General features: G+C 36.6%; 5 protein-coding genes and 1 pseudogene across 5 annotated transcripts; 3 read left to right on the top strand and 3 right to left on the bottom strand.

Moving 5' to 3' along the window:
- Positions 1 to 56: 56 nt before the first annotated feature.
- LOC106387954 (F-box protein PP2-A14) lies at positions 57 to 4,230 on the bottom strand. Its single transcript, XM_013827899.3, has 3 exons — positions 3,583 to 4,230; positions 2,347 to 2,465; positions 57 to 596 (listed from the first exon to the last, which is right to left on the bottom strand). The coding sequence occupies exons 1-3, from the start codon at positions 4,105 to 4,107 to the stop codon at positions 173 to 175; spliced, it is 1,068 nt and encodes a 355-aa protein (XP_013683353.2). The 5' UTR covers positions 4,108 to 4,230; the 3' UTR covers positions 57 to 172.
- Positions 4,231 to 8,928: 4,698 nt separating this feature from the next.
- On the top strand, positions 8,929 to 9,446 carry LOC106387955 (stamen-specific protein FIL1-like). Its single transcript, XM_048774067.1, has 2 exons — positions 8,929 to 9,261; positions 9,349 to 9,446. Exon 1 carries the CDS (start codon positions 8,944 to 8,946, stop codon positions 9,235 to 9,237), a length of 294 nt encoding a protein of 97 aa, XP_048630024.1. The 5' UTR covers positions 8,929 to 8,943; the 3' UTR covers positions 9,238 to 9,261; positions 9,349 to 9,446.
- A 249-nt stretch (positions 9,447 to 9,695) lies between these two features.
- On the bottom strand, positions 9,696 to 14,104 carry LOC106387956 (3-hexulose-6-phosphate isomerase-like). The gene is made up of 2 exons (XM_013827901.3): positions 12,759 to 14,104; positions 9,696 to 9,931 (listed from the first exon to the last, which is right to left on the bottom strand). The coding sequence occupies exon 1, from the start codon at positions 13,536 to 13,538 to the stop codon at positions 12,846 to 12,848; it is 693 nt and encodes a 230-aa protein (XP_013683355.1). The 5' UTR covers positions 13,539 to 14,104; the 3' UTR covers positions 9,696 to 9,931; positions 12,759 to 12,845.
- Positions 14,105 to 14,164: 60 nt separating this feature from the next.
- On the bottom strand, positions 14,165 to 15,880 carry LOC106387958 (protein phosphatase inhibitor 2). The gene is made up of 4 exons (XM_013827904.3): positions 15,755 to 15,880; positions 14,980 to 15,104; positions 14,667 to 14,846; positions 14,165 to 14,581 (listed from the first exon to the last, which is right to left on the bottom strand). The coding sequence occupies exons 1-4, from the start codon at positions 15,769 to 15,771 to the stop codon at positions 14,355 to 14,357; spliced, it is 549 nt and encodes a 182-aa protein (XP_013683358.1). The 5' UTR covers positions 15,772 to 15,880; the 3' UTR covers positions 14,165 to 14,354.
- On the top strand, positions 15,849 to 17,610 carry LOC106387957 (ADP-ribosylation factor-related protein 1-like). Its single transcript, XM_013827902.3, has 7 exons — positions 15,849 to 16,079; positions 16,401 to 16,499; positions 16,576 to 16,716; positions 16,829 to 16,937; positions 17,007 to 17,068; positions 17,151 to 17,254; positions 17,340 to 17,610. Exons 2-7 carry the CDS (start codon positions 16,407 to 16,409, stop codon positions 17,446 to 17,448), a joined length of 618 nt encoding a protein of 205 aa, XP_013683356.2. The 5' UTR covers positions 15,849 to 16,079; positions 16,401 to 16,406; the 3' UTR covers positions 17,449 to 17,610.
- A 223-nt stretch (positions 17,611 to 17,833) lies between these two features.
- LOC106387961 lies at positions 17,834 to 20,224 on the top strand (annotated as a pseudogene).
- Positions 20,225 to 21,822: the final 1,598 nt, after the last annotated feature.

Here is a 21,822-nt window from a genome sequence, read left to right as displayed (position 1 = left end):
TCAACTCTTAATCAAACTACTGGATAAAAAACCTTCCACCAGTATGTCAATGTTACTAATATAAATTTGCACCTGATTATATTAATTAACAATATAAACAGACTTTGTATATTTACAAGTAATAAATATCCTACATACTAATATACCAAAACAAAACCTTTCAAACAAAAAACTAATCGAAATATGTGTATTTCCCTCTAAACTCAAATGGACATATAATCACACAATCTAAACATAAACCACCTTTGGTATGTGTACAATCTATCTGGAGCATAGAGAACTTGACCCAAACGGGCGAGTTTTGATTCTCTACGACAAAATCACCCACGTGATGATAAAACCACCTCCCTGGTTCATCCAAATGTCGTTCAGACATCGCACCTTGGCCGTCTGATGTAGACAGTTGAAACCTGACCGGTTTGATATCCCAACCATGAACTTGGTCGAGGTTACTTGTTTTTCTCCCACACTTTCTCAAAGGTTTGCCTAAATGTATCTTGAAAAGTACACTGTATTTTCCTGGTGCAAATTCAAATCTGATATTTCCCACCGCTTCTAACCACCATACTTGCCGGAGATAAGCTATTGATCCAAATCTGAATGGAACAAAAGGTTCAATAGAATATTAACCGTTGTAAGAACTAAGAAATTAAGAATGAAAAGAATCATAACAGATGCGAGTGTTGGTAAGGGGACAATGTTGATCAAGTACTCTGTCACTTAATCTGTAGACTATATGTCTCTTAAGTGGAGAAAATATTGGATCTCATCTAATCTACTTATAGATAAATACTGTCCTCTTTTTTTTGTAGGGATTATCACCTAGATGAAGCACTAGTGGAAGAAATTATCGTTTCAATTGGTGGTTTATTTAGAGGAATAAAATGAAGAATTTATTTTAAAATTTATGTTTCCTTTCCCTCAAATTCATTTTCTTTACTTTTGCATTTAAATATAAAAGCCAAATTTTTCAAAAAAAAAATACATGTATGTTCCTCATCAAAATTGAAGAGGAATAATGAAGAATTTTTGTTACTAAATGAATATTTTTTGAAAAAATTTATTAATTTTATAAAAATGCATTTTACCATCATAAATCTAATACTCATTAACAACAACAAAAACATGGGAATATATAAAATATTCATATTTATTTTTGTAACATGGGAATATAGTGATATAACGGAGATAATGATCATGTATATTTTTATTAAACGTTTTTCGTTTAAATATTTGAACTATTGGAAATAATCTGGATAGAGTTTCCGAATAGTATTAAATTAAAAATATATGAGAGAATATGTAGGGAAATAGAATAAAAATGATAGTTGAAGGAAAGCCATCCAATTATTGATATGATCGAGCAAATTTGGGATAAGAGAAAATGACATTTCCGTCGAGGACCCAACAGTTTCCATATTCACTAAACAAACAGCTCGAGCTTATCTAAAGATTATATATCAGCTATATGAATATTACACGTCATTATACATTTCGTATACGCGTTTATTCTGTTATTATACGAAAAATTCATTGCATGCTTATACAATTTGTAGCCAACAATCAACTTGTCATTTTTCCTTATATTATCCAATGATTAGTTTGAAAGAGAAAAAAAAATGTTGACAAAGTCGTTTTTCTTAAGAAATAACGATGGGTTCAGTTAAAGCACAATTAGATGCACAAATCAGAAAGAGTTTAGGCTTACACTATAATTCATCCACTAAATCTTTTAATGATATTGCTGGTATTTTTGTCTAGTGAATTCAGAGGCAATTAGATTTTGGATTTTAGGTTATTCCTCTTCTCACATTCTGTTATTTTATACTATATTTTTTTTACTTTTCTTATAGAGAAAAAGACCAAAATAGCACTAAATCAAGTTTTTGTTTCCAAACTAGCACTCAAGGACAAAAGTCACAAAAATAGCACTTAAGGGGTGGGGTTTATGGTTTAGAATTTAGGGTTTAGGGTTTAGAGTTTAGGTTTTAGGGTTTAGAGTTGAGAAGTGAGGTTTTGGGGATAAGATTTCAAATTTTGAAAAATAAAAAAATTTAAATTTTTCAAAAGATAAAATGCTATTTTGGTCATTTTAGTTTTTGAGTGCTATTTTTGTGATATAAACTTAGAAAAGTGCTATTTTGGAGATTTGCCCTTTCTTATATTTATTGTTGTGTACTGCGTAGTATGTTTTGTGCTTGGATCAGTCCAAACCGAAACCTTTCTTATCTTTTGGGATTTGGACTAGGCGACCAGACAGGCTAGGTTTATACTTTTATCATTAAATAATAAAGAAAAAATAAAAACAAAATGAAAGAGATGTATAGAGAGAGACGTAAAAATGACCTCGACTCGTCGGAAGAAATACGTTCCCAATATCGGCGATCATCAAAGCCGGTTATCTTCATTGCCTTTGGTGATATAGCCAAACACACTTTCCCACTTCTCTTGTCCAACCATGCTTCCTTTTTTCTCATTACAATCCAAACAATTACTTTTATTATTAACTAATATATGAATAAATCGCAACTAACTCTAATAAAAGGTTTTCATATTATAATCTTTCTGTTTCTTCTTTCGTACACACATGACAAACCCATTCGGTCGACGGATTCCCTTTTAATATTAGCCTTTTTGTTTGAATTGCATGTCAAAAGACTCAAAACCAACCACTGAACCATACAATGATCCAGATTTTATTCATATATTATAATTATAATTTCTCTAGAATAAAAAACAATAATTCGTAACGAAAAAGAATTAAACCCTAAAGAAAGAAAACTGATATAAAGTTACAAAAATATCTTTCAAAATATATAGTGGTGAATCAATATTTATAAAGAAATAATGGTGCATTTTATTTCAACTTGGCAAATTGCAATGGTTGGCTTTTTCAAAAAAAAAAAAATAGCAATGGTTGGCCTTTCTATACATATCATTTTTTATTTATAATGAAAACGATCAATAAGACCAGAAGATACGAAAAAGTTATATAAAGAATATTTTTGTATAACCATAGTTATATCCTTATACACCCAAAAAAGAAAGTGTGGAAATAGTAAAAACTGTTTTGTATTCAAAGTTCAAAGAATTGTTGGACGGTAAAATTAATGTTTAAGTGTGTCTAGGTTTTTGAAAATCGTTTTAGATTTTTCTTTTTAAAATTTATGATCGATTAGAATTTTTTTTTAATTTATGACTGATTTGTCAAATATCTTGCACACAGACGCTACCTAAATCATTTTTAGAATACTGATTTTATTACTGTCTAGTTGATTTTAGGCATGATGGGAACAACTATTATGCTTTAGGCATGATTGTCTAAAGTGAATTCGTAGAACTTATCCCTTATAAACTTTTCCAACCTTTTATTTTGATCATGAATAAAATACTAGAGACTAGTTTCCTAGAGACTAATTTCAACATTTACAATTCTGCCCAATGTTTTTTTCCTTATACTAGTCTCCCGAAAAAATCTATTTTTCCTTTTCTACACCCCAAGAAATATCTAAGGTACGTATGTGACCATCAAATAAATGAAAGATTCTAAAGACCAAAATATAATAATTAAGAGAAAAAAACCTTTGTGCCGGCGTCGAAGAAGTTTGGTCGGCAAAGCCTTGCATAGATCTCTTTCGTGCGGCTAATAACTTTGTCTTTTTCTCCTACTTGTTGATCTTCAAGGATTCTTCGGACCAAAAACTTGTAGTTAAGGGGAAGCTTGTGTTCCCACACCGTGTCGGATCTCGACGCCCTATGAAATGACTTATTCACCCTTGCAAGTATGCATATCTCCGGTGGTTCCATGCACATGAACATTGCCGTTATACAGTTCTCAGGTACGTCTTCGAGACCGCATAACTTTCCAGCATAAGCCTCAGATCCGGCGAGGCTCGATGAAGCTGCCCCCATAGCTAAAAGATCGGTTGATATATATATATGACTCTTCTTTGAATTTGATGATCCTTTTTTTTTTACTTTTGTCTTTATGTATTCAAGTTTCGGGTTTGATGTGGTGGACAAGTAGAAAATATAGAGATGAAAGAAATGGGTTTGACATATTTGCGATTCTTTTGTTCTTTGTTTAATGGAGGAAGTTAATGGCATTCTTGGTTTTAAAGAGAGAAAGGGTGGTACGTGGGACAAATATATTTATGTGAACAAGAATTTTTATGACTTTTAATTATTTTACTAAGAATTTTTTTGATGTAGTGCAGTTAAAAAATGCTTCCATCGATTATGGATGGGAATTCGAGGATTTATTATGACTTTTGGACTATATTTATTGGACTAGTCGTTTTCTGACAACGATTTTGTGCACATTTTTTTCCTGGGAAAAAACTAATTAGACGATAGGGTGGTTAAAAATATTGAGCATCAATCAAAAAGTTAGTTTTGAAGAAACTCAAAAAAAAAATAAAAAAATCAGTTGAGAATAGAAAATTAATAAAAGTATGGGACATCCATCCTTTTTCAAGAGTTACTTAAAATTTCCCAAAGTTGTTTTTGTACTACTTTTCGAAGAAAATGATCAAAAGATGTTTCATTAGAAAGATAAAAGATCATTTTACCCATTATTTTATAGATATATATATATATAAATAATAAAAATAATAATAATAATAAAAAATTTAATTTCGAATTATATGTTTATAAATTTGAACTTTTTATAATGTTTTAGTAATTTTCGATTTTCTTAATTTTTTGTTAGTTTAGAATTATATGTTTTCAAATTCGAACTCTTTTTAAAAAGAAATTGATTTACAAAAAAAAAATTTTTTGAAATTCAAAAATACTTTTTGAAACTATTTTAAAATTTTTATTTTATTTATAGATATAATTATATATTCAAAAATGATAAAACAATATAAATATAATTATGTATTAAAATGTAAAAGTATATAAAATTGTAATGATTTATAGTTTTGGACAGATAAAAATAACTATTTTGTTTTCTAGTTTTTTATCACATGGATTTGAAAAATCACATGGATACATATGATATTTTAAAAGTTGAGTTTTATGAGTAAAAATGAATAAAATTTATCTCCCAATAACATAAGATTTAGTTAGAATTAGAGAATCAATAATAACTAAACTTTTTGAATAACAAAAGATTTGAATGAATTTTGAAATTCTTAAACCAATAACAATAGATTTTAGACTTTTGAAATCTAAGAACCAATAACAATAGAATCTCAAAATTTTCAAAATTCATGAGAATTCACTAACTAATAACTCCCGTAGAGTGTATATTCGGTGGTTTTATTTTACTATTGAAAAAATAAATAAATAGATCCGTTACTAAATTAGTGATGGGCGAAAAGTGGAACTTACAAAACATATTTTTCCTTCAGAAAAACTTTATTAAAAGAAAAAGAGAAAGACTTGTTGGTGATTTTATATGGGAATATATTCAAAGTGCATGGTTTCATGTGACAAACTGGTACCCATGAAAGATGCTAATCATATCACAATCCTAATTTCTGGTAGAGGAAATTAATTATATGAATATTTTAACTATTTATTAACACTACAAAGAGATGGTATGAATGTTTGTAGCAACGCACTGCGGGAAACACAATTCGTTAACATTCAATCGAGTTACATATCATTTTAAAAGACTGCATACAATTTTATTATGACGAGTGACTGATTTACGTTTAGAAAACATCTGGACCTCGTATTCAGTAAAACAAAAAGAAAAACATCTCGACGTCGTATAAAAACTGAACCATTATCATTAACATAAAATGTTATATATATCGAGATCTAGTTGGTGAAAAAAAATCTAGAAATAGTGATGGGTGCTTGTGGCCAAGGCATTCTGCCAATAAGATGGCGAGATTTCGATTTTAATCATTTTATCAAATGTTTAATTAAATGCTTGAAAATTCACGCACGTAGCGTGAAGTTCCCTCGTCCAGTGGGTTGTGTGCCACTTCTTTCTTTTTTCTTTTTTTTTTCTTTTTTTTTATTTAAATATATTAAAATCAACCGGTTTCCCGGTATACAGTTTGGATTACAAGGTCGATTTCAAACCCAAGCTTACAAATTGCTAAAATTAGCTTCGCCCGTCCACCAAACCCGGCACATTCCGCTAATTCGCTTTTAATAATCTTAGGAACCACGTAACTGTTCTCAACCTTAGACGATGACCATGGGGACGTGAGGTTCTCCTCGTTGCCTCGGATGCCGGGAATTCCCATATCGTCTTCGGAGTAGCTAGTTACTGATGAACGCCTCGATACTTGTAATCGTCACCGCCAATAAGCCCAAAGAGGTTATAGAAGAAGGGTATAGAAAACAAACCAGAAAACTGTTCCATAACCTCCTGTACAACTTTTATAACGCTTTAAACCACTCGGGAAGCACCAGGCAAGGATGTCCAATGATCGAGAGCGGGAATGCAGAAAGTCGGGAACAGGACAGCAACTGCTAATTGAACCAGTATCTTACTCCAAACCTGCAAAGACTATAGCTGAGAGACACTACCGCAAGCAGAAACTCACGGCACTGGGATATGCCTCACAGTAGACTGATCCACCGAAGAAGAGGAGACTTCTCAGACCACAAGAAGCGCTTCCATTCCTCGTCAATCTCCTCCTCCGAAAACCGAAGAAAATGTCAATCTTTGATGTCGAGACCATGAACCGGTGGCACGATTCAATCTGCACATAACAAAACAGAGCAAGCACAAACCCAAACGAACAAGTCGACAAAGCTCGTCGGGAGACTGAAACTAATTAACCGAGAAGAGAGCATTTGGTTGAGAGGGAAGTCGCAGCACCGCCTCGAAGAAGCCATAGACGACTGTCTTCAACACCGCGGCGTTGCAGCACTCCACGAGCCATCACCACGAGCTCCAACACACGCCGGCAACAAGGGCTAAAAAAACTCGTCTCTGAGTAAACGGATCTCCAGAGCTCGCAAGGCAGGAGAAAATAGAACCTGTTCAACCAAGACGCCAAGGAAGTAACAACAGCTCCACCTCTACACACCTCTCACCGTCAGTCCAAGCTGAAGTCGTACCAAGACTACAACCGTGACACAAAGGTGAGCCAAGCACACTCCTCCGCGCGTCACCATCCCTCCAGGAGGCTTAAGGGACCTCCTGCATAACCCTAAAAACCGACTTCAACATCAGAATTCTCCACTCATCCCGTGTTGAAACTCCATCATCTAGCTGAACATCGTCGGAGTCGGAACTTTTCTGCAGCGAAACCGAGATCCACCGTGCCTCCAAATGCAGAGTACCGAACAAGACAGAGAGAGTGAAGGAGACTATGGTGAAGCAAACACAAAATAAGCAGCTGAGATAGAATAAGGACGCCTCCGGCGCCGGTACGCGCACGCACGCGCCGTCCGGTCGTCGGAGCAGATGAGATCTCCTTTTTGTTCGCGAGAGAGTAAAGGTGGTGAGAGAAAGTATTTAGTCCACAATCACACAGCCCAAAGCTCAAATGTGTGCCACTTCTTGGTGTTGGTTAATCACTCACAAAAGTGAAAGATGGTGATCCATTCATTTCATTTCAGCTAATATGATTCTTGGCATAAAACTATAAAAGATAGATGCGTCGTCCACAATTCTTTTTGCAAATAGTTCATTAGTGGTATAGTTAATTTTAACCATACTACGATGATTGAAGCGACACCTTGGTTATCAAAGTAACTAAATATTGGTTACACTTGATAGAGAATTGATTCACGTGAATCACGTCTAAAAGCTAGTAATGATAAAGTAAAAAACGGTCAGATCTTAGCTAGCTATCAAACCACTGACATTCATATTAATTATGTTAAAATAATATGACACCAGCGAAACGAGGATTTTAAATAATGGCGACTGTGAGTCGTGGAAAAATTATTGTTTGAGAGGATCTTAGAAATATTTTAGAATTTAAGTTTTGCTAAAAAAATTCACTCCAAACCTGTGTTGGTTTAAGAATTTTGGTAATGTATCGGCCTAGATCATTTCGGCCGCAATAATAGTTAAGAGTTGACCAGATTCAAGACAAAACAACCTAATTTTGCAATCAATTTACGTTATCCACTAAAATCCCTTCTTGACATAGTTTTCGGAGAAAAATCAACACAATAATAACACAAATACTCTCTCAAGCTTTGACACATCAACATTTCCAAATTTTGTAGAGACATGTCAATAAATGATGCTTAGCTATTTAAAAGATATGTTAAAATAAATTAAATTACTGACATAGTATCCACAGTCAATCTAATAACTCAATGACCAAAAAGTAATCATATTCAACATCTAGACTGTGTTTAAAACATTGTTTCCAAATGACACAATTTTTATTTATTGGACTTCGTATAGTCGACAGTTTGTAATACTGAAAGTAGTGGATCACTAATATTTTGGAATTAAAGGGTGACTTTACAAAATATGCATACATTTTAGAAGAAGTTACAAAATTACTTATCACTGAAACTGAATTTATTTTATTGATCTGAAAAAATAAAAGTATTCACCTGATATTCATAACAGTATATTATGTATTTGATAGAACTGGATCAGAAATTTTTGGAACAAAAATGAAAGTTACAAAATTATTTTATTAAAGTGGTTATGTGATATATTTAGATAATCAATTAGATGCAGTTATATTTTAAGTTGAACTAAACATATATCAGCCGTTTCTAATTTAATAGAATAGATATATCATAAAAATATTCAAGAATCACAAACATGCATATTCTCTACACTCTCCTGCACACACATTGACACACACAAAACTGCACCTTAACGTGAGCTCTCTCGTTAGGTAGCTCACGAATTCTGAACATAAACCCTCAATATCATTCTTTGAACCCTCCTCGATTCTATATAAACATAAGTAAACCCCTAACACTAAATAGATCTAATATACAACAATCTAACTCTTAATATATTTCATAATACATAAAAAGATATAGAAGAAGATGGCATTATCCTCCAGCTCTTCCAAGTCTTCATTGGCCATGATCATGAAGGTGGCCGCGCTGGTGGCACTGGTTTTGGTGGCGACTGAGGTGGACGGACAGAGCTGCAATAGGCACTTGAGTGGACTGAACGTGTGTGGTGAGTTTGTCGTTCCTGGAGCCGACAAGACGAACCCGAGTGCCGAGTGTTGCAGCGCTCTCGAGGCAGTGCCGAGCGAATGCCTTTGCAACACGATGCGCATTGCCTCTAGGCTCCCCACTCGCTGCAGCATCCCTACGCTTTCATGCAGCTGATGATATGGACGTTATTATATCTATGTAAGATCACATATACACTATAACGTCTAAAACACTAATTTCTCTTTATTTATCTAACCACCAGCTCTCGATTTTTTCTACTTACAGGAGAAGCATGGGAAGAGATCATGGAGATATAAGATATTTAAGAATAAAGACTCTTGAGTTTGAGCTGTAGTTTTTTTTTTTTTTTTTATGTTTGTCGCTTAAAAACCAAAGCGTTTGGAATAAAAAGATGAATAATATTAAAGTGAAATTATTAATTATTCGAATGGTTGATAAAATGAATTCTTCGGGCAGCAAACATTTCTCAACCGGAATGCCAAAACAACTCGTTGTTTGATCCAAAAATGGTGTTTATATTTGTGATGTTTGTTGGAATCAATCAAATAAAGAATCTAAAAAAAATAAAGATTAGATTCTTGAGGTTTAGGAGAAATCTTGAAAGAATTAAATGAGAAAGAAAACATCAAAAGACTTTATTAATCAAAGATTACATTACAAGAATGATTTCTAGTGTAAAGTGAATCAAAGAATGTATAAAATCTTTGTAAGAAGTGTTCTAAGTCTAAAATGAGGAAGAAGATATCCCTTGATAAAGAGAGGCATCTCTTTATTTATACAAGGAAGAAGCTAGGGCTTCATAGTAAAATGAGCTTAATTTATTGTCTAATGGGCCTTGAGGTAGGATGTAAATCCACCCCCAACAATAAGCCCCCCAAGTTCGTTGAGAGAGTCGAAGTCGATCTCTGTGAACTTTATGTATGGGGTTTATTAGACAATGAACTAGGCACGTACCCATGTCGCAGATGATTGTCATGAGCGGAACGTCATGGTTAGGTTGCCATAAATGAAGTGTCGTAGACGGACTGTCTCGGGCGAGCTGTCATCGACATACTTCTAATTCCGATCAGACTTCTTACTCCGGGATGGTTGCGCGAACGATCTGTGAAGACAATGTTCTGAACCACCGGAGCAAGTTGCCATGGATGAAGTGTCGATCGACTAACTGCCAAGAAGAAGTTGCCATAGACATCATTATGAACGTACCATCATGGACGGACCGTCACAATCAAGTCACCAGGTGGACATGTCTTCGCAGCATTGATGCAATCCATGTGTAGATGGAGTAATGAAATCAACGAGTTGAGTCGTCTTGTTGATCCGCATGTTGTCGTGACTGGTCAGCATGTAAGATGTTTGCGAGATCAAACCGAGACTGCAAGATCATGCTTTGTCGCCAAGATCAGGTTCTGAGCTTCTTGCGGTGAAACGAGAAGGCATTCTGCCTATGATCTTGAGATGGTTTGCAGCAAGATCGTGCAAAGACCAGTGCGAGGGGATGGACAAAGCTTCAAGAAAATTAAGTCTTGTTAGCAACCACATGTCATGAACGTTGATATAATCAAATACAGTGAGTTTGAACATAAGTCAATACGCTGTAACGATCATTATCGCTTCTTTAAATATTTTATTATCATGGTTAGATAATAAATGATTAAAGAAGCAAACTATAACTTGACTACGCCTTAAACGTAAGGATAATAATGATTTGATAAGGTTGTTAGGAAAGCTTATCTTGTCAATTGGTAAAGCTTGCTTGGTGAAGAAGCAAGAGCTCTATGCTATGAAGTTTGCGTCCATAGCAGCGTTCGGAGATGAGAGCATCGAAGTCTTGATTTTTCCTCGTCACATCAGAGGTAGAGATCACGTGACTGCCAAGATCGAACTGTTACTGAGATGATCTCCAAGCAATGCCAAGATCACGTGATATGAATCCAACGAAGAGGCTAAGACGTGATCTTGACAACGTCAAGCTCGGGGATGCGCGTTGACGGTGTTGATGATCATGAGCTGAGCATAAAGAGAGACCGAGCTTGTCGTGGTCTATCACCCATTCCTCTGTTTTCTATACCTTTCAGAGCTTGAAGCAGTCGACAATGAGGAACCATCTCGCGTACGGAAAGAGAGGCACGTCTGAGCTCTTCTTCCACGTTTCTTCGCAGTCCCTTGTTGCCGTTCGCTCTGTCTCATCTTTGGGAGATGCTGAAGCTTTTTCCTGGAGCTTTTGAAGATGCCATGGTGGTGAAGCGCAGGAAGTCGGGTGTGGAGATCAGATCATTACTATCAAGGTCATCACGTGATTGCCTCTGTCCGAGAGGCTGAGCTTACGAGATGTGGGTGACTAGCCAAAATCAAACCATGGCTTCCAAGACCAAACTGTGATTGAGATTGTGATTTCTGCGGTGTCACAAATCAAGAACAGAGCTGAACTTCTCTCTCAGCTGCCATTGATGGAGTGGCTTCAATCAAGCTTTCTCTTTTGCTCCAGCAAGAGCTTCTGGTAAGGCCATAAATGTCTCGAGGAGGAGGAGATCGTGTGAAGTCGAGATCAAGCATGGGCTGAGTTTGGGGAGTGATTAGATTCGAGACGTGGTGGTGGAGACTGAAGCCGGTGAGGAAACAGACCCAACAAACTCGAATCAAGGTCAAACTCGTGAGCTTCGCGGGATCGATTCTCGAGCTTTGTTACAATCTTTGCCGAGCTTTGTTGCAATCCGTGGCCCCATACTCTTTAATCGGAGCAGACGAGAGAGAAGGTGTTGGCCGTCGTTGCTAACTGAGCTGAGATCTCGGTTCTCCGTCGCGAGCTCCAAAGCTGAGAACTTTCGAGTTCACGACTGCCTTTGAGGTAGTGAACGATCTCTCTCTTTTCTCCTTCTGTCACAGGCTAGCTCGTCGTTGGCGGGGATGGAACGGAACTCGACGAACTCGACCGATGCGGGAAAGCAGCGACAGCCCCATCGACGTCGTCTGTGTTCGATTCCCTCTTTTTCAGAGTAGTCGTCGGTCACGACTCCTAAAGTCAGAAAATAATTTTTTTTTATTATTTTCTTTCCTCTCACAGATTAAACATGCGTATCTATGATTATGTGATAATCATGAATATAATTTTATTAATGAGATGAGATTGAGAAACTTATCTTTTTCAAAGATGATTTCAATACTCGATTCTTGATGAGAGTCCCGTCCCCCGCAAAAACAAAGCTTTCATGAGAAAGCTTCATCCTTTATCTTGAGATGATGAAGTTAGATCTAGGATTCTCTCAAATTTGATATCTTTTGAAGAAAATTCTCCTTAGCCCCCTCCTTCTAGCGCCAATTGTTTGATCCAAAAATGGTGTTTATATTTGTGATGTTTGTTGGAATCAATCAAATAAAGAATCTAAAAAAATAAAGATTAGATTCTTGAGGTTTAGGAGAAATCTTGAAAGAATTAAATGAGAAAGAAAACATCAAAAGACTTTATTAATCAAAGATTACATTACAAGAATGATTTCTAGTGTAAAGTGAATCAAAGAATGTATAAAATCTTTGTAAGAAGTGTTCTAAGTCTAAAATGAGGAAGAAGATATCCCTTGATAAAGAGAGGCATCTCTTTATTTATACAAGGAAGAAGCTAGGGCTTCATAGTAAAATGAGCTTAATTTATTGTCTAATGGGCCTTGAGGTAGGATGTAAATCCACCCCCAACACTCGTGGCATGTAATACAAACAAAACAGCAAGCATTTACACACTGAAACGCGAAAACAACGCAACGTTCCTACTCCAAATTGGTGTGACGACACCGTATTGACTCAGGGGACTCACCCAAAACCTCACCCAGTTTGTAAACAACCATCTCGAACAACACGAACAACGCTCCTTCGTACACACTCCCCATCGGCAACAACGGCCTCTCTCCCTTCTCCGTCGCACCTCCGCCGTCACTCGCCATGGTCTGCGCCGGAACATAACAAACATCCGTCGCATGTTTCACACAAGACCCCGTCTCCGGCTGCGCAGTGATGAGCACAACCTTAGCGCCGGCAGATTTCGCGACTGAGCAAATCGCGTCGACGGTTGAGAATCCTCCGGGACCCGCCGATGCGATGAGGAGATCGGGAGACGAGATCGGAGGCGTGGTCATGTCGGAGACTAAGTGAGAGGAGAGGCCGAGGTGGAAGAGACGCATCGCGAAGGCTTTGAGCATGAGGCCTTCGCGTCCGACGCCGTGGAGGAAGACGCGAGCGCCGCGGCGGGAGACTCCGGTGAGCTCCGTCACGAGGAGATCAAGCGGCGGTGGGTAAGGATCCGTGGGGTTAGAGAAGACGGAGGAGATCTGGTTGCAGATTTGAGAGGATAGTCTCGACATTTCGTGGAGTTTCTCGTTCGCCATTGATGTGTGTGGACAGATCAAGTTCGACTGATTATATGATCTTCGGTCGTGCAATTTGAACCATAAGCCTAGACACATTTATCCAAACCGAAAATTTTCCGTTTGGTTTGGATCCTACCAAATAAAAAATTCTATATTTCTATAATTAAAAAATTAGAATGGACCAGGATATCTAAATTTCTATAATATAATTTATATATTTGTAGATATTAAATATTTAGTTTTAAAATAATTAAAAAATATAAAAATATTATTTATAAACCGCAATACTTAAAAACACAAAATACCAAAATATTTTATTTAAAATATTTAAAAATATCTGAATTGTCTAAATTTTTATTTGAAAATCTAATTTTTTTTAATATTTAGTTTGACAAACTTGAAATTTCTGAATTTTTTATTCAAAGTAATTTAAAAACTTGAATCTAGAGATTCAAAATTAATTTGAATATTAGTTAGTTTCTAATTATGATATCCGAACCCAAAACTAAAAACACCGAACCAGAACCGAACTGAATTTTTTAAATAGCTCAATAGATTTTAAACATATAGAACCCGAACTGGACCTAACATGCACATTTATAAAGATTTGCCCTAAACGGCGACGCATACCGAAGACATTTTTTTCCAGTTACTGGTAAATAGAAAAGGTAATAAAAAGAAAACACAAAACAGTAAGAACTGATACAACTTTGACAAGAACATGGACGAAATAATATTTGATTGTAAGCAATTTGCATTAAAATGCTGTAACAACATAACATAGTTTCAGAATCTTGATTTTTGTTTTCTTGTTCCTTTTCCTTTTAAAAGGGTTTAGATTAGATTGAGAGAGAGCTCTATTAAACCTGGACAAGAGAACACATTTGATTGAACAGAGAGGGTTCAGTATCATCAACTGGAGGATGAAGATGACTTCCTCGCTGCTTCTACCTCTTTGTTAACGCGGCCTTCGCTGTGTGGTGAGGTCGTTGTCTCTGCTTTACTCGCACCATCATCCTCGCCCTCTTCTTCTTCTTCGTAGAAGGACCCTAGGGACCTCAGTTCCTTCACCTTGTGGAACTCATCGTAATGTACTCTTCTGAGTTCACTGAACCTCTCATTTTTCTCACCTTCCAAACCTGTGTGTTTTTGCATAAAAACGGAAACATGAGATCAAACAAAAGAATATTAAAGTTAATGTTTGTTTGGCTTTGAGAGGAGGACCTTCATCATCTAATGGATCTGCTTCTTCATCCTCCGCCGAGCTCCAGCCGCCACCACCAGAACCAGACCCCTTACCGGAAGAAACTGCTTCACCATTGAGAACATTCCTCAGATCTTCCGCACGTTGCATATCGTCAACGCATTCGTTGAACGATCTGCCTCCTCTAGGAGAGAGAGAACCTGGTACAATCAAGAAAAAAAGATGTCTAAAATACACATACTTGCCATATCATTATATACACACGCTCATAAGTTTATCAAAAGCTATGCGCAAACACAATAAAAAACCAGAAATAGGGGAAAATAGACAAACCTTCATCATCATCATCATCATGAATCATGGGGTGGTAAGGAGTCTTAGGCTCAGTGATCTTCTGCCTAACAGGCTTGTTAGATTCAATCTCCACAATATTGGCTTCATCCCATTGTACACGCCCCCTGACACCAAGAGATACACTACTAATTAGCGACAGGCAAAGTGATAGAAACAACCCCATGAATTGAGAAGATAAACTACATTATCTGAGCCTTTAACTAAACACAATAAACTCCCATATAACCTTACAGTTAAACCAATATGAAAAATGCATTAACAACTAGACCTCACTCTTCCAATTTCATAGAAGGCTTAGAACTTCATGTCTATAGATATTTCTATACATCAACAAAACTAACAGAAGCTCACTGCTCCGGAAGCTAATCTTATTCTTAAGCTTAAGCAAGGTAACGGTCTGAAACATACTTCATGTTTAGGGCTGCTTGACTTTCCAAAGAAACATACACAAAAAAAAATATAAAGGAGCAAACTCAAATCATAAACCTGTAAAAGACAAAGAAGCAGCTCTCGCTCACACCACTAAATACGGAACCACAGAGATTATTCAAATAACCAACTACATCATTTTTAAAAAAAACATGGCAATCGAAAGGAATTGAGAACAAGGAAGCATCTAGTTGACCAAACCTATAAAGCTAATTCAAACATGAGTAACAAGAACCCCTAGCCCATATTTGAGAAATCGAGCGAATCAATCGATGGAGTGAGTCTCAAAAGTTCACCGAAAGAAAGTAAGCCGACGAACACTTACTTCTTTGGATCAGTCATCTTCTTCAATCTCCAGCTAACTTTTTCTTTCCTCGATCGCTAGCTCGCAGACTGGGGTTTTGGGATTTCTCGAGTTTACCCCCGAGACATCACCTCTATTACCCCCGTCCCTTTGTTTGACTTTGACATTCAGATCTCGCCACGTGGATCCTTATTGCCACGTGTCGGTATCTAATGCATGAAGGGTAGTTTTGGAATTTGGCATTTTGAGGAAGGGGACGATTGAATCGAATCGAATCGAAGAAGACCAACAACAACAACAGAGTTGAGTGCAAAAACGAATCTTTGAGTTTTCTTCTTCAGAAACTGTAAGAATCTTCATCCTGATATTTTTATCAATGTCTGTAGCTTTTGTATATTGATCTAGCTCTTCGCTCACTATGATATTTGATCTTAAATGTGGTGATTCACTGTTTTTGATCTCTATATACATTCTCTGATCTCTACTTTATCTTTGTTGATGGTATTGGTGAATGATAGTGTTTTGGTAATTTGATGTAATGTGATAGGATTCGGTGAAGATATGATATTTGCATTGTGGAAGTTAGATCCGGGAATGTATTTGTGATAATCTTATAATCTGTTATGCTTTAAGTAATTAAGCCACACTCTTATTTTATTTTGTTTAGGAAGAGATGTTTTCTCTGATGCATGGACTGTGGAGTTACATGTTCAGCAAGACTGAGTTCCATGTCCTCATTCTTGGTATCGACAAAGCTGGCAAGACGGTAACCGTTTTTTTCTACTTTAATCAAAAGTTCAAGAATCATGTTGAAGGTTCATCTCTAATGTACATTTTATTAGACGTTCTTGGAGAAGTTGAAGACGATCTACTCAATCTCTGAAGGTCTTCCACATGATCGTATTGTCCCCACTGTTGGCCTTAACATTGGTCGTATTGAAGTCTCTAATGCCAAAATTGTGTTTTGGGATCTCGGCGGTCAGGTAATAACAGTCCGAATCTTTATCTCTTCCCTTCACTAAAATGTAGATTGTTTATCAAAAAGGATTAGTCTTTCTAATCAAATATTTATGCCTTTGGGCTATCTTATGGCAGCCTGGTTTGCGCTCGATTTGGGAGAAGTATTATGAAGAAGCACACGCATTGATATATTTGATCGATGCAGCTTGCCCTTCCCGCTTTGAAGAGTCTAAATCTGCTCTAGGTAAAGTTTAAGTTGACCTCCAAACAAGCATTTATGAAGCTAAAAATATATGAATTTGCATTCAACCAGAAAAAGCACTGCGGCATGAGGATTTGCAAGGAGCGCCTCTTTTGATATTGGCAAACAAGCAAGTAGGGAGATTGCATTGTCTTCGTTTGTTATATTAACTTCTCCAGAGATATGCTGTTCTTTCTGATTAGTCTTGAATCTTAGGATCTCTCAAATGCTGTTTCGGCTGAGGAACTGGATCGATATTTGGATCTGAAGAAACTGGACGAAAGGGTGTACATGTTTGAACCAGTTTCTGGATATGATGGGTAAGTAATAATCACAGGAATGTTGTAGCTTCAATAGTAAATGATTGAAGCAGTGAGGGAACTTTTAAATGTTTTTGTGGAGCAGAAGAGGAATCAAGGAAAGTGTAGAATGGCTGGTGGGTGTGATGGAGAGAAGCAAAAGAACCGAAACACTGAGAGCTCGTACGGGATATGTTCCTGTCCCATCTTCCTAGACATCGGAGAGATTCTCAAACCATTTTGTAGATAAAAGTAACAGACCAGAATGTTGCATTTTTTTGGGTTGTTGCATGATGAGTAGGTGTAGCAATCTTCTTTAAATTTGTTTTTTTTTGTCACACATTCATGTCATTCATCGATTTTTTTCAGCTGCACTACATGAAATAACCAATAAGAAACAGACGTTTTTAATAATTAAAAGAAAAACACTAAATTTCATTACGTCATTCCGAGCTAGCAGGTCTGCTTTGCTTTGTTACCTGACACTAAATTGTGGGAAGAACTCACTTAACCTGCCAACTTGCTTATCCTAGATGAATAAATCAGTTTCATATGGGCCGAATATGCCATCTATCTGTCATATAATAAACTATATATTAAGGATAAAGTCTGGAGTCCCAGAAAATATATTGGAATCGTCAAAAATAAGCCAAAAATGCACCAAGATATCAAAGCACATGTAGTTATTCTATCGCAATAGCATTCTCTAAATGTAATGGACCGTCGATCGACGTGTACTTTTTGCATTCGCTTTATTTGTCTTCACCAATAATTGAAAACAAGACATAAAATAAAGAGGCTACAAAATGAACCACGTAGGAGTTGAGATCTACAACGACCAAACTAATCGTTAAAGAGAGAGGTTTCAAAACTTGAGGTTCATATTGTACCAACGCTAACGTAAAACCTAATCTCGTGTTTTCATTTCTTCCTTCTTTAATGCGATTTCTACTTGAACCCAAAAATATAAATAAAATTAGCTCACTTTTATTCATTTTCTTAGATGAGGAAAACAATACTGCAATTTAAATAGTACTTCCCATACTACCTTATCCCGTTCTCTTACATGAGGAATGATCGAGATCAAGGTATTTTACTCTAAAGCATACTAATGTAAACTAAACATACTGTAACCATTACACATTATTCAGTGATCTTCGAGTGGTTGTTTAGCCATGTGTGCATGCCTGCATGGTCATATTTTGATAGATTTATCTAGGTTTTTAGCATTATTCGGATGATAAATAAAAAATTTAATAAATGCAGATAATTTGCTTATACCCCACGTAATTTTCCTAATTAATATTCTAGCTGGAAGCATTGGGAGAACAACAAGTACCAATGACGTGAATTCGTGAATCATGAATGCGTTTCTATTTCAAAGCCACACAAAATAAAGTTCCACGTATCGTGAATTTAGCAAAAAAAAAAATATTTGATTTTTTTTTAATCAAAAAAATACTATGAATCTATGACACTATATATATGGTTTCGTCTTCCCTATATATGTATGATATGCTAACATTAAATCCAATATATAGAACACTTTTTTATTCAGGTAAATAATCAAACCCCACTCCATATCTTATAAGTCACACCACATGCACAAGATGTATGTATATGTTAAATAGATACGTGTGTACTTAACTTAAACGAGTCGTAACACATTCATGGAGGCGTTGCTCTGCTCCGAGATACTCAACAACAACATCAGAAGATCCTCTTCTTCTTCTTCTTCATATACATGGCCAATAAGCATGCATGATCTCCTCCTCTTCATCTCCCACAACCATGGACAGAGACAACAACATTCCTAGATTCGACTGGGATCTCTCCTTCTCCGCCCTCGTGTCCTCTCCTTCCACCGGAACCGACGCTATCGGAGCCATCGAGTTTGACCCGAGCGGAGAGATCTTAGCCACAGGAGGGATCGCAAGAAAGATCAGAATCTATCGTTTAAACTCTTTGTTAGGGACGTCACGTGATGATGATGATGATGATCACGTGGAGAGATGTATCTGCACGCCGGCTAAGCTTAGCAGTCTCAAGTGGAGACCCGACTTAACCGGTCGGGTTATCGGGTCGGGCGATTACGACGGGGTGGTCTCCGAGTACGACGTGGAGAAAGGAGTGCCTGTTTTCGAGAGAGACGAGCACGGAGGGAGAAAGATTTGGAGCGTTGACTACACGCTCCGCAGTGGTTCCGTTTTAGGCGCGTCTGGCTCCGACGACGGAACGGTTCAAATGTGGGACCCGCGAAACGGAGGGTTGGATAAGACGGTTAGGCCCGGAGGTGGAACGGCTGCGATATGTTCGGTGGAGTTTGATCCGTTCGGTGGAAATTTCTTAGCCGTCGGATGTGCTGACCGGAATGCTTACGTGTACGACGTAAGAAGACTCGTTGACCCGATATTCGTGTTAGACGGTCATACCAAAACGGTGACGTACGCTCGTTTCATGGATCAACACACAATCGTCACGGGTTCGACCGACGGGAGCTTGAAACTGTGGGATATAGCTAACGGACAGCGCGTGGTTCGCACGTTCCGAGGGCATGTTAATAGCCGGAACTTCGTGGGGTTGTCCGTTTGGAGGCACGGTGGTTTGGTTGTGTCTGGGTCGGAAAATAATGAAGTGTTTGTGTACGATAAGAGGTGGGGAGAACCGGTTTGGGTGCGTGGGTTGGGTGGTCAAACGGACCGGTTTGGGTCTGACCGTCGGTTTGTCAGTAGTGTGTGTTGGAGACAAGCTGATGAAGATTGGTGCACGCTTGTGGCTGGAGGATCCGATGGAGTTTTGGAGATTTTCTCGGGTATACGAAACTAATCAATATTATTACATACTTTTTTTGTTTCTTTCCACTCATGATTTACATTACAAATCTGTTTTGCAGTTGGTTTTATTACTTCATAAGTGTCTATAGTTAACGTCTTGATGTTTTAAAAGGTTTGTAACTTATATACATACATATATATTGAGAACTTGTTCAGTGATTGCATTTCGAATACTTGAGAAATAACACACATTCTATAAGAACTTGAGATTCATAATGGGTAGCAACTATTTTTTCCTCTCTTAGAGCAATCTTACTGAGGATATCTACCCATAGGTTCTCAAAACATTAGACAATATAAATTTTATAAATTAGATGAATATTTTAAAATTATGAGATATTTTGGATTAGGTTTCCTATAATTCTAAGATCCATAATTAAATATTAATTGTTATATATACATAGACAAATATTTGGGATGAGAATTCCATGGTGAAAAATTCCCATTGGAATTGCTATAAGCAGCATTCACGAATATAATTTGCAAATACCGTTGAATATTTACATAATGTGAATAGTTCCTCAAGTTTAAAAGGATTTTCTATGCCGGCTCCTAACTCAATTAACGAGATTTCAAACATTTTTTTTTAACACAAGAGATTTCAAACAATTATGGTAGCAAAAATGACGTGCGAGCTAGCTCCTTTGATGAAGTACATCTACAGAAGTGACCTTGTATTATAACTTTATCGACAACAAGAGACATAGATAGACATTGCAAATCTAGTGTATTTTGTCATCGAAATAAATATCACTGTACAAACAAACAAAAATACTTGATCGTTCATACAGTTTGCATATGATATGCATCTTGAAACTGCTACAACATAGTTCAAAATTTAAACAAGAAAAAAGAAACCTTGAACATGAATAAAATTACAACAACCCATTAATCGATTAAATTAAAGCACGCCTTTGTCCACCGGTGTGACATGCAATTTTGGAAACCTTAGACCAAAGAAAAATAGTCGACTCTCACTTCTAACCCTAGAACCAACTATATATTCTTTTTTTACAACAAACAGTTAAGTATCACCAAGTCGATACAGAAAGTACTTACTAGATAAGTGAAATAACCTCTTACACTTTTCCATTTTTTGTTCAATTTTCGCTTAGTTTCTTTTCTCTTCTGAAATAGTGAAAACGCGTAAATATTGACAAATACTAGAAACCGATTCAGAAAACAATTAACAGAATATCATCGATGATATCGTATAGATATATAACAAGTGGATCTGTTCCAAAATTTCCACGTCGGCATTTTAGCGGTTAACTGAAAAAAATTACATAAGCATTTTCAGATACTATTGGTATCTTATGTAGTTCATACATTTTTGTTACAGATTGTGTAGCTATAAGCAAAAATACAAAGTTTGGAACGAAAATTAAAAACTGTGGAAACCTAATAGTGTTGAATCCCAGGCCAAACTATCCATTGGGTAAAGTGGCCGGACAAAACTTTGCAACAGGCCGTGACAACAGAATATGTCACGAAGATGGCGCCAGAGTGCTATATCGTGGCCAGTAAGCATCTTATAATCAATGGCTTACTATTAGTGGGCGTCATTAGATCATCTTCTTCTATATAATGTACAACTTACGAAGTCTTCTTACTTAAGGCAAAGATAGATAACAAACGTGGCTTGGAGACTAATAATTAAAAAGAAAACGCGAGAGTCAGAACAAGTATGGAGGCATTTCAATACGAAAACGTCAGCAAACCCAATTGGGTCGTGGCACATAGATATGAATAATA

This window comes from Brassica napus, chromosome A3 (genome assembly GCF_020379485.1).
Source record: "Brassica napus cultivar Da-Ae chromosome A3, Da-Ae, whole genome shotgun sequence".
Taxonomy (NCBI): domain Eukaryota; kingdom Viridiplantae; phylum Streptophyta; class Magnoliopsida; order Brassicales; family Brassicaceae; genus Brassica; species Brassica napus.
This window is presented reverse-complemented; position numbering and strand designations above follow the sequence as displayed.

Excerpts from the sequence above, each read along its gene's own strand:
- LOC106387954 (XM_013827899.3), bottom strand. The coding sequence starts at position 4,107 with ATGCCATTAACTTCCTCCATTAAACAAAGAACAAAAGAATCGCAAATA. Across the intron at positions 2,466-3,582 it reads TCTTCGACGCCGGCACAAAG|GAAGCATGGTTGGACAAGAG; the intron begins GTTTTTTTCTCT and ends ATGAGAAAAAAG. Across the intron at positions 597-2,346 it reads ATTTCTTCCGACGAGTCGAG|ATTTGGATCAATAGCTTATC; the intron begins GTCATTTTTACG and ends TGTTCCATTCAG.
- LOC106387955 (XM_048774067.1), top strand. The coding sequence starts at position 8,944 with ATGGCATTATCCTCCAGCTCTTCCAAGTCTTCATTGGCCATGATCATG.
- LOC106387956 (XM_013827901.3), bottom strand. The coding sequence starts at position 13,538 with ATGTGTCTAGGCTTATGGTTCAAATTGCACGACCGAAGATCATATAAT.
- LOC106387958 (XM_013827904.3), bottom strand. Across the intron at positions 14,847-14,979 it reads TGATGATGATGATGATGAAG|GTTCTCTCTCTCCTAGAGGA; the intron begins GTTTGTCTATTT and ends TGATTGTACCAG. Across the intron at positions 14,582-14,666 it reads AGATCCATTAGATGATGAAG|GTTTGGAAGGTGAGAAAAAT; the intron begins GTCCTCCTCTCA and ends AAAAACACACAG.
- LOC106387957 (XM_013827902.3), top strand. The coding sequence starts at position 16,407 with ATGTTTTCTCTGATGCATGGACTGTGGAGTTACATGTTCAGCAAGACT. Across the intron at positions 16,500-16,575 it reads TCGACAAAGCTGGCAAGACG|ACGTTCTTGGAGAAGTTGAA; the intron begins GTAACCGTTTTT and ends ACATTTTATTAG. Across the intron at positions 16,938-17,006 it reads AGAGTCTAAATCTGCTCTAG|AAAAAGCACTGCGGCATGAG; the intron begins GTAAAGTTTAAG and ends GCATTCAACCAG.